This window comes from Dermacentor andersoni, chromosome 4, assembly GCF_023375885.2.
Source record: "Dermacentor andersoni chromosome 4, qqDerAnde1_hic_scaffold, whole genome shotgun sequence".
Taxonomy (NCBI): domain Eukaryota; kingdom Metazoa; phylum Arthropoda; class Arachnida; order Ixodida; family Ixodidae; genus Dermacentor; species Dermacentor andersoni.
Genome location: NC_092817.1, coordinates 82,925,208 through 82,937,459, shown reverse-complemented (window position 1 = coordinate 82,937,459; position 12,252 = coordinate 82,925,208). Strand labels below are relative to the sequence as shown.

The following is a 12,252-nucleotide window of genomic DNA, read 5'->3' as shown; positions in this document are numbered from 1 at the left end:
AACACATCGTTTTGCTTCTAAGAGAACAGGCCGCCGCAGTTCAAAGGAACGCGTAGCGAGCGCTCTACTTTTTCACTCGGAGTGGCTCCACCGCGCGCGCGCGCGCTCAAGATCGCGGAACAACACAGCACCAGAGAGCAAAGGCTAGCCGAGCGAGCAAAGGCCAGCCGAGGGAGATCGTGTGTCTGCCATCTCACGTCGCCACGAAAACACGACAGTCGTTCGTCATGCCCTGGATATAACAACAAATCCTCCATGGTAAGTGAATTCTAACTTAGGTGCACATTCTCCGTATATGTCATGCTATCGCCAGGAAGTCGTCGCTGCGCTTAGCCGACGCGATTGACAAAGGACTAGGCGTACGCGCTGTCTCTCGATGTCAATCGAAAAAGCGAGTCGTCGCGATAACTGCATGTGATTTTATCACTTTGCCGTTGTCCGTAAGAGCTTTAAAAATCGCAAACGCTGCCAGAACTATGGTATGTTCAATAAGACACCAGGCGAGAGGACGCTTAAAATGGTTAGTTCACCAGCCCGTGATTCCGAGCCTATGCGGAGCGTGATTAGCGTGCGTTTTGTGTGTTTGAATTTATTCAGTTTGGCAGTCTACTGTGTACGGAACGCTGTTGAACTAAGGAATCACATAACAGAAGGCGTCATTTTGCTGGCAGCATGCTTTTTTTTTTATAAATAAACCGCGCGCTTGACGGTGTCTCGCGCAGGGGGAATCTGCGACCACTGAAGTTACGTGCAGCACCAGTGCCAGTTAGAAACATTGCCGCAGGCATTCAGCTGCATGCTGCAAGAGGTCAGTTGGGCGCGTTATCTTGAACTTACTGAAAACGCATGAGGAATCCATGTTTTATGCTGAAAAAAGTATAAACCCCATATAAGCGATCTTGCGCGCGGCAGCTACAAGCGACGCGACGGAGATGGCTGTCGCATTCGCTCGTCGCCTACAAGTCGTACTCCGTGCGAGCGACGATTTTGAGCGACGCCTCTCCGGTGTTGCCGGCATGAGGGCTGCAGTCACGCGTGACGCGTGCTTTAGTAATTTACGTTGATGTATTTTACTATAAAAGGTAGCATAAAATATTTCCGGAGGTCTTGCAGTACGTTCTTATCCTTGCACGTATAAAAATTGAATCATTTGCTCGTTCCGCGCGACAATCGGTAGTATTTGAGCGATGTATGTATGTACATCCAGTTCCGGCTTCGCGCTATTGGCTAGTCGCTCATAGCACTTCTGGGCGACGAGCGACGATTTCTAGATTTCCAGAACCGAGCCATCTGTTCAAGCGACGGCCCGTTTTGTCGCTCGAAGCCGTCGCTCGTCGCCGTCGCGCACTAAATCGCTCTCACAGTGTTTATCCTTAAGACTGAACTGTTTTTGCTCATGTTGAAATGGTGTGATTATAGGTCTGGTTTTGTCTCCTGTTGCGGTTTTCGTGCACGGTGCGAAACTGAAAGGATGCTTATGTCTACGAACTCGGTGAATTGTCGAGCAGCTAGTTACGCATCGGCATCGAATATAACGGCTGCTGTGTGGAATTACAATTGCAGGGGCGCTTTGCATACGCTTATTGTTTTGGACATGCCTGTGCATTTGCTAATATGAGTTGGCGTGTCAGAGTTATGTCATATGAACAGCTAAATCAGCCTTCCTCTGGGGGTTACAAGCGTAATGTGTGCATTTTGCTATAGCATGGCAGATCAAGATGTGTTTATCGCTTGAATATATTTAGTAGAGAAATAAAATATCAAAATAAAATGTTGCTTTAATTCCGTGTTACCAGTCTGTCGTACACAGAACAATAGGTTGGTGTAATAAACTAATAACTGCGGTTTAACTGCAACTTTTACATGCCTACAAGAATCTAAAATGCTAGATTTCAAACTGCAGCAGTAGTCGGGTCTGTCAAAAATGAACTCCACTGCGCACCTCATGCATGAAAATAAGTTCATGCCTTTTAGTAAGCTTAGATGCAGGCCGCAGTGAACTTGTTAGTATTGAAATGTGGGTAAGCTTGCCATAACAAGCCTTGTTGCCCTTTTTTATAGGCACATCCATATATCCATTGAGCTGAAGGACAATATTTTCATCCCTACTGAGCATCATGTTTGCAGCTATAATCCTCAAATTATGGCTTCAGCAGTGGCACAACCAGGGATGGTGCGGGGGGGGGGGGGGGGGGGGGGCACACTGGGCACATGCTTAGGATGTGTCACAAGTGGTGTTTGCGATACACCAGACTCATGACAGACCTATGACGTCTGAAAATGACCAATATTCTATTCATTAGCAGGAGTATTCTAACATTCATGAAAAACAAGGATGAACTGTGGTTTATTTGTTTTTTTGCTTAAATCTAAAAATTGAAGTTAGTTTAGCAGTTGACTGTTGCAGTCATTTGGATGTTTTGCATGCATTTCACTAGGAAGACTAAGTGCTAAGACTTTTTTATTGCCATGGCCTTGACTGTCTTGATGTTGTTTTGCACCATGCCCTTGTGTTGACTTTTGCATACGATATTTTTCAGGCACCCGCTTTATATAACGCAAGGCAGCTGCAAGGACACGAGGATGTGAAAGAGCCAGTGCAGCGCGACTTCACGTAGTGCAGAGGAGCCAATGCCAAAAAATCAAAATACATTGGCATGTTATTTGGACAAGAAAACTAGTATGTGGGTATATTGGGTGTACCATTTGACCAAATGTCAACAAAATCAAGATACAGTATGTTACACGAAGATGAAAATTCTCACGTGCTCCAGGCAGTCATCTTAACATGGTATATTTATGTAATGTCTCTGATTGGAAAGTCAAATCAAGTATGCTCTCTGGAGACAAACACATAGCAGCAAGTGTCATTGAAAAGTTAAAAATGTGTTTTAAGAAAGCTGATTAGTTCTGAGAAGTGACTGCTTTTTGTCTTGCCTCTCAACAGATATATCCATGTGATAAAAAAATAGTGGTACAATGAAACTGCATATTTGCTTAGCGACATGATACATACTTGCAATGAGCACGGTGCCTGTGTTTACTATAAAAAGCAACAGCCCATGCTTGGTTAGGTTAGGCCCACTACAACATGCAGGCATGGGTGATTGGAGCTTCTTTTATTTCTGTGTCGTGAGGTTTATTGACGTGCGTATAGGTGCAGTGGCACGCAGTATGACTAGTACAAAAAAGGGGGGGGGGGGGGGGCAGATATATGTAGCTCACTGTACACGACACAGGGCAAAGGAAATCCATGTTCAGCAACTATGTTAAATGCCATGTACGTAAATTTTACAACGCTACTCGTTCGAAGCGCGCACAGGTGCATATTGAAGAAAAGTTTCCAGGGTAGATAATTTAGTTCGTAATTTACACTAATTTCGCTCTAACCACGAGACATAATAATTTGAATATACTGCACGGAAAAACCTAGAGCGAATTAAATTGTGTGTCAGCTTCGTGTGTATACATATAGTCTTTCCTATGCATTAGGTTTTTTGCGTAATGCATTAACAGTTGACAGCCTATCTTATGATGTGTACTCTGTTTACATTATAAGTTGTTTATTAGTTTACTCGTTTGTGTTGCGACTGATGAAATGCCGGCATATATATGTTTTCAACATTTGACATAACCCTGTATGTTTTGCAGGGACAACCCAGGACGTGCATTTCTCAGCACCCAGTCAACTGCCAAAAGTGACTCAAACACAGGCCACCAGTAAGTGGACATCAGTTGCAATGTCACATTATGCAGTTGGCGGCTGCCTTGTACGGAGGCTTCTTTTTTTAATGAGATGGTGATGTCGTTCTAATGTACATTTTGACCACAAAGGTGCGATCATGTCTCACAGAGGCATATATGGTTGCTATTCTCTGCGAGGGACGTGTTCTCGTGTTCGTGAAGCATTTGTGTTTGGCAGTATTGTCGCCCAATGAGTCGGATATAAACACTGTAACTCGCCACTGCCGGCAAGTAGTTGCGAGAAACACAATATATTATGACGCTGCAAAGTTATTTCATTAATTCGAAGGAAAGTTTTTGTTGCTATTCCAGGTAAACATGTCTTTTTCTCACAAGTTATTTTAACCAAACTGTGGATGCGTGAAATTCGTGACTTATGAATCGATTTTAATTCATCCTTTAGTAATGCTTCTAAAAGAGACTAGAAATAGCATGTGACTACCTCTGCAATCAGCAGACCATACATTTACAGTCATAAGTGGCAGTTCCATGCAGTCTCGCACTTTATATAACCTTTCCTTTCAGCAACATTGGAACTGGTGGCTGCGTTTTCAGAAGAAGTGCACTTGACACTGTATATGTATGTGTGAATTCAGTTTTCTTTGTATGTGTCGGCTCACTGACAAACAGTGCAAAAATCTGTTGTACCATGAGCCTGACGACGCCTTCTGCTGCTAGAAATGCGGCACTTTGTATTTTATAGTACTGCATGACATTTAAATCAAAGCTACCACATAAAATGATCAAGAAAACTAACCGCTGTTATAGCTGTTTTCCTCAAAGCACCGATGTTTCAGTAGTATTATCCCTTAGTGAGTGAGAGATTGGGGGCAATTAATCGTGTTAGTGTTTAAGTGGTGTCCTAATTATGTGCATTTGTTCCAACAAAGTTGTCTAGATTACTTTATTGTGTAGTGTAAAGCTTATGAAACCATCAGCAACTACTGAGTTGCTAACACGCATATGGATTTGTCACTATACAGGTGGAACTCGGCTGTACCACTACAGTGCTGCGGAAATTGCCTTCGCCAGCGGCTTTGCAACAGCTGTTTCGCAGCATGTCGGTATGTGTTAATTTATAATTATGTTGGGATGGGCTAGTATTATGGACCACTGCTACTCTGTATTGTGACAGATCCATATGATAAGGGATGTAATGGGCACAGCGAAAACCTTTGAATTTTTTACTATGGTACATAAACAGGCTCTCCTTTTCGTCACTGGAGCAGGAGAGAAGGGCATGCAGGCACTCCTGAATGTACATATATTTCAAAACATGAGAGAGACACACACACACACACACACACACACACACACACACACACACAATTAAACTAAAGGCAGGGACATTCCATCTTTCATCTTGAATTGAATTGTGCAGCGCAAAAATACAACACAGACCACAGAGAAGCACACATGTTAACAGGTTTGATACACACGTTAGTTCAACAGATTTGATACTTCAAGTGTGCTATTTTACACAAGGGGGAAGGGAAAGGGGAGAAAATCTGAAAAAAAAGTGGAGTGGAAAAAAAGGAATCGTGCCAAAAAGCATGAGAAGCATCACGCAGCCAGGATCACCAGCAGGACATCTAAAAAGCACTCTGATAAAATTACATACAGGACAACCTTACGTATAGTTTGTTTCAATCAACTCAGATCACATGCAGCCATTACTGCAATCAAGTTGTTTCCTTATGTCATATGAGGGAATGATGTGGGCCCAGAAAACTGTTTAGAGCTGAAGGATTATGTTCCATTCTAGCCTCATTGCCTGCTTTTTTTATCATATTGTTATCAGCTGCTTATGTTAGGGACAAAAAGTAAAAGTACGAACTGTTTCCCAATTCGCCATTCCACACAACATGTCTTTGTGACTATATGTACATGCAGATGATCCATAGTTGAAAAATATTCAGTACAGTAGAATCTCATTACAAGATGCACTTGGTTGTAAGAGACATCTGAAAATGGTTTGGTTGGTTTTCCGATGTTTGCCACGTTAACAATACTGTTTACAAGAGACACCTTTGTTACTAAGGATGACTTTTTAAGTATTCACTACTTCGAAGGGACACAACCCAGACACATTCACTTTGTGCACCTTGTGTGCTCCGAAGGGCGTAAAGATCACGCAATCCTTACACAAGTCAATCGCGCATGTCTCTTTTAGCATGAACCAGAAAAGGAGGGCAACGAGGACAGTGCAGGGCAGAAAGTGTCGGCAGTTGAAGCTGACGAGCGTCTAAGAGCACCTCAAAGGTACTGCGAGCAACAAGGCTTGCAAAGTGAAGTGTTTAAATTCCAGAAGTTGGGAAGGAAGCTAACACAATCTACAGTCACTAAAAAGCTGTGAATGTCTTCTTTAAAGGGCCCCTAAACCACCGAGGTTGAAATTTAGTTGTGGTGTTGCAGTTCTACACAATAAGGCAATGAACAGGTAGCCACGAGAATTTTTCGAAACGGTGCAGTAATAGTGGAGCTACGTGTGTTTGATTATCGAAAAGTAGTCCCCACTCATTTTACTCTTTCATCTGGTACACGCCATATGGACAGTATCGTCTTTTCCTTGCCTAGTACACCTCCAAATGTTACGGGACAGGCCAACACCAACGAGCTCTGTTGCTGCCGCGCTGGCCCGTCGTCCTGCGAGGGGTGGCGCTAATGCAACGGAACTGTATGGTGACTCATGTTGAAGAGCCTCATAGGGAGACCCTTCTGTTGGCGTTTCTGTTCTTTGCCCCCATTGGCTGCCCACAATGGCATCGCGCACAACGCGACGAGGAAGGAGTGTGTGTATTTGCTTGCAGGCCTTGCCGGCAGTCGTACACTTTCGTTCGACCAATCGACAGCACCGGAAACTGGTGACATCATCAGAGACAGCCTGGTGACGTCAGGACAAACTGGGGGTGCAGGATAGGTCCAGAGAGGCGCACGGGGTCATTTTCTTCATATTGTGGTGCTCCGGCAGTGCTACGCACTCTGGCATTTGGCTTCATCGATCGTGACTGCATTCTGATTTCGATACGCGTGTTTACTTGAAATGTTCAAAAAATGTTGAGAAGTGGTTTAGGGGCCCTTTAAGCCACCCTGAGCATTTATTCCTTCAGATATATCAAAACATACTTTAGTGATGATGCATAATAAAGTGATCTAGTCTGGCTCCTCAGTGTCTCAAAATTTTTGGTTTCGAGAGACATGTTTCCTGTGCCTCTTGAATATCTTCTGATGAGGCTTTACTGTAATATACACAAACAATTGTGTAACTCCTCCTGCAAGTATTATTCATTAAGCCCGGTCACTTATGTGCAAAGCTTGTGGTTAAGTCTTGATGTCCGTACTTTTTAGAGCTATGTTTATTAATTCATGCTGTTCTTATTGGTTCTTCGATGCAGGAGACAATGCCTACGAAATTATTGGCCCTGATCATGAGAGCCCTCAAGGGGCAAACAACATCTCTGTTGCAGAAGTGAGCCCGATACCACTTGGAAGTTACCATGACAGATGACACGGCAGCAATAGATAGAGACTGCCATGTCTACTGCAGCTGCAACAGTGTACGAGGCAAGCAGCAGCGCGTCAGCATCAGCAGCAGTGTCAGAAGGAACCACACCAGGCCTGGTAGAGCAACATGTGTGCTATCACTGACTTTTTTTGTAGTGGATACAACTCATTTGCTCAACATACAAAAGCTTTTCACCACGACTGTGAGCCAGTGTTATTGTGCAGCAAGTGCAAGACTAAGTTAGGTGTTATAACACAGTACAAGCATCACTTTAATATATGCAAATGCAAACATATTACAGTTGTTGCCTCCCCAGCCAGCCCACATAGTGACAACAATGTGGAACACATGGTGGGACACACCTCTCCCCCATTACAAAATAGTAGAGACTGTCAGTGTTGTTGCTAGATTGACTGGTCTTTGTAGGCAACTAGAAGGACAACACAGGTGTCATAAGATTGTTGTTGATGTTGTTGTTGAAGACGTAAAAAAGAAGTTTGATGCAGCTGAAGTGCCAACTGATATTGAGCAAATCAAAAGTAACCACATGAGAAAGCAACACTATAGAAATTTGGGCATCTATGTGCCGCCAACTCTGGTAAGAATGGCATAGGACAGAAATGTGATGAAAATCACACACGCACTGCTGTTGCATCACTGGCCACAGTGAGCAGCGACTTGTAGGGCAAGAGAGTCAACTGAAACTAACATTATGATATAGTGTCATGCTCCCATGTGACCACTTTTCAAGTTATTTTGCAAGATACAGCTCAACCTCCAGAAACGAGACTGCAACTTGTCTGTAAAAAAGCTTTCACAAAAAATTATTCATAGCACTATTAACATAGCAGTATCTTTTTTTTTTGTGTCGGTTCGAGGTTCCCGGCTGTCCATTAATGCCAAAATTGAGGAAAAAAAGAACATGTGTCGTACTTACACCTTTTTAACAAGTACGAGGGGGACAGAACTTTTCTAGTCATGCATCTTCATCATACTATCAAGTTTTTAAATGCCTTTTATAATTATTATTACCAGTTATATCTGAGTGCATTGTATACATGTAGCAGGTGTAAAATCAGGTCAGTTGGATCAGATGCCTTATCTGCAAGCGAGCCCTATATTCAAGAAATTTGAATTAAAATAGTTACGTTAGAGACGCAGTCTTTCAGCACTTTATTGCCTGTGGTTTAAGCATTGCTCAATACTTTTGTGGGTGGCAATTTCAACCGGCACAGCACTGCGCTTTGCCACAGTCACATTTGTCTTCAAAGCGGTGTTTACCATTTGTGTTGATCTGTTTGTGTATGCATAGAGCAAGTTTTTAATTTATATTTTTCTGCATTCTTGTGCTTGCACTAAGCTTGTATAAGGCAGTTACAAAATGTGCGTCACTATAACGAACTGTTCTGTTGAGCTTACACTTGCAAATAATCGTGTTCAGATGGCCGCACTTCTATGCGGGTGCACCGCTAGCTTTGTGTATGTTCTCATGTTTGTATAAAGCTTATATAAGCTAGTTAGAAAATGTATGTCACTAAGCATTGTGATATTCTTTAAAGAACTGCTTGGTTGGTTTTACACTTGTGAATTAGTATTGAGGCGGTGGTATTCCCATGTATGCCCACTGCTAGCTTACTGTGTCCTCACGTGTTTGTATTAAGTTTCTACAAGGGAGTTACAGCATGTACGTCACTAAGCGCTGTGATATTTTTTAAAGAATTGCTTTGTTGGTTCTACACCTGTGAGTAATAGTACTCGGGTGGCACTAGTCATGTGTAGGTACACAGGGACCATTTGTGTACATTATGCTCATGTAAAGCAGTTACAAAGTGTATGTCACTAATTACTGTGATATTTGTTGAATTGCTGTGATGGTTTTACACATGTGAATAATAGTGGTCAGGACACAGTACTTGCGGTGTATAGTTGAATTTATACACTGCGAAGACATGGGCTGTATACGTACCAAAAGAAATGTATGTCATTATATTGTTGTGATTATTACTGCTTGGATTTTATTAAACTGTAATAAAATTGTTTCTTGTATCTATTGAGGTATGGCAATTTGTCATGCAACCAAACTGAGGACCTGAACTTGTGCATACAAATAAGCAGCTAATTTAAGAGTATACTGCTCATATTCTGCTAAACCAGTTTACAAATCTTGTACTACAATGCTGGAAAAATGACAGAGCTGACTCGGATGTACAGAAAAAGTTCTGCACTGGCTGAAGGACTGCCCCACACTGGAGTTCGTAATGTTGCGTTTATTGGAGTAGAACAGAAAGTGCACTTCTATTAAAAATGCGACAGTCGGTGCAGAAACATAAGGCAGACGAGCGGATGTGGTACATTTTTTTCAGGGCCCTCCATGCCTACTACTGCATTTCTAGACTTCCTGTGCTCTGCGTATAAGCCCCTGTTCAGCCAAGGTTTTTACTCCATGACAGTTGTTCTACTGGGTTCGTAGCAATATTGAAGAAAAAAATTCAATGGTTTTCAAGGACTTTCGAGGCCCCGACACAGTAACTTCAAGGACCTCGTGCAATGTGTGTAGTAGTTTGGACAGGCAATAACTTGTTCAAGAACACCGTTAACTTTAATGCAAACAAAAGAAAACAAAACAAATCGCATTTCAGTGATTTCAAACATTTGAAAGACTGCTAATTTGCCTTTCACTGCCCAACACTAAACGCACACAAGGAAGCATTTCAAGAAAGCGCTCAAAGTTTTTCTGCAATAGCACAATTAACTACTTGGACCTGCAACATTTGCAGTTTTTGAATACTGTTTGGTTTGACAGTGTATGTGATGTCATCTGTTGCCTCAGCTTTTTTCACCATCAAATACGCAATAGTCATTTCTAATTTCTTTTTATTGTGTCTGTCGCTCTCAATTTACTCTTCACAGCTTCTCTTCGAATGCCTCAACTGTTGAGCTTCCTGCTTCTGCTCCTCCAAGCACATTTGTCGCCGGTTCCATGTGCACAAAGCTGGTATCTGCAGCTCCTTTGCAATTTCAACTTTAAGGATGTCGCTTTCCTTCTATTACCTCCAGAAACAATTTTCTGTGACATGCGAAAGAGTGTCACAGAAGGTAAAAAAAAGCGCTTGGCAATGTCTGCTAAGTCTAGCCAAGTGTACAAGTTTAAGGACTTTCCAGTACTTCTAAAAATTCAAGGGTTTTCAATGCCTTGAAAATGGCATTTTAGAAATAAAGGATTTTCAAGGATCGCTACAAACCCTGGATTCTAGCACCTAACTTATTTTGGCATGGAGTTAGGAAATTCATGCTTTCTAGCTAACGCTGCACTATCTCTGTACAGTGAAGCCACGAGAGCGCAACTATTTTGGAGTAAAGAAAAATACTGAAAGCTTTTAATACCACTCTTCTTTTCTTCTATGGAGCTTCGTATTGCCTAGTTAAGTTTACGAATGTGCCTGGTTTTGGCGGGCGTTTCTTCGACATTTTCTGGAAGAAGATGTCTAGCCCCCGTATTCAGAAATGTATCTTAATACAAAGCTCATGATTGACGTGATATAAACGACGCCTGGTGCGAACGTCCCCCAAGACGCTCACTGCCTTTCTTTTGGTGCGTTCACGACTTGCGTCGTTTAGATCAAGTCAAGCATGAGCTTCAAGTTATGATGCATTTCTGCATATGGGGGTAAGCGTGCACAATTCCGGGCAACGCACTGTGCCATTGACACTGAGAGAAAACGGGGAAAACAGAGTTAACCACTTATGCTCCTAAACTTTCGCGTACCTGTGGTGTGCGTGTATCGTGGAAGAAGAAACAGCGCAAACACAAGGACGAAAAAAAGCATCAACCACACCAGCGCTTCGTGGTGTGGCATGTATTTGCGTCGTCCTTGTGTTGCGCTGTTTCTTCTAAAATGCTCAACCAACTAGCCGGCAAGTCCATCCTGTGCATATATAAATTGAACACACGCATGAGTGTAGATGGTCTTCGAAGCTTTTAGAACGAGCACTGCCACAGGATACGAGCAGTGCACGCGTAACAAGTGGACACATTAGTCATTTAAACATGCGTGCCAATGCATTTGACGCGGCTATCGGCATAAGCAGTCTCAAAATGCTGGAATGCATGCGCTTCAAAACGCTAACGATCCGCTGCTAATGCAGGAAAACAGCTCACAGCGGACTGAACCAAACTCTAAACTAATGCACTTGAAAAGAACGCCTACACGGCAGCGTGAGGCACGTCGAAATGCCTGGTACTGGCGTCGCAGTTGCTCACCAGTATACGCGCGAATTAAATTCACATACGTGGATGGTTGGCGCAATGCTTTGTATCCGCGTATTTTGGAGAACATGGACTGGAGAAGCACTCGATCATGAGCTGAACGGCACATTTGTTATTTTCCTGCGGTGACGACAAGCCGTGAATAGTTCTCACGTTGTCGTCTACGTTGTCTTCCTTCGTTAGTCGTAGCAAGGAATGGAAATGATGCAAACGCACACGTATTCCAGTACACAACAGCACAGCACACTGCAGAGAAACCCCACCCACCACAGCCGATTCATCAAATACGTTTGGTATATATATAACCTCTAAAAGAACACGACTGGGCGTGGCGGCGCTGTGGTGTAATGGTTATGATGTGTGTATTGAATTGTACAAATGCGAGTGTATGCGGGTTCGAATTCACATGATGTATAGAGCATTGTGATTCTTGATAAGTATGTGATTCCCTTGAACAATTGTATTCTAATTAGATTGTGTGACTCCTGATTGTGAAATTTGCGAAGATATTTGCAGATTAAAAGTGTTAATTCGCTTTTTTTTCTCCTCAGTGGCGTTCGTGACGCATACGCATAGGCCGCTTCAGAGCAGTCGCGCCTCACGGTAGGCAGCAGATAGCCAGGAAAAAATGTCTTTAAAATCCTGCATAACTTTGCTCACGCCTATTCTGAAGGCCGCTTGGAATCGGGCCAGTGTCTCTGAGGAGGCGCGTAGGGAACAGTGTATATCAGCGGCC

The 12,252-nt window shown here is 42.9% G+C and overlaps 2 protein-coding genes across 3 annotated transcripts in view; both read left to right on the top strand.

Annotated features, from left to right (window-relative positions):
• LOC126536383 (proton-coupled amino acid transporter 1) overlaps positions 1-12,252 on the top strand; it is a 110,952-nt gene that overhangs the window by 46,309 nt on the left and 52,391 nt on the right. The window lies entirely within an intron of this gene.
• LOC129386250 (uncharacterized) lies at positions 2,225-9,297 on the top strand. Its single transcript, XM_055073970.2, has 4 exons — positions 2,225-2,680; positions 3,652-3,720; positions 4,728-4,808; positions 7,140-9,297. Exons 1-4 carry the CDS (start codon positions 2,632-2,634, stop codon positions 7,250-7,252), a joined length of 312 nt encoding a protein of 103 aa, XP_054929945.1. The 5' UTR covers positions 2,225-2,631; the 3' UTR covers positions 7,253-9,297.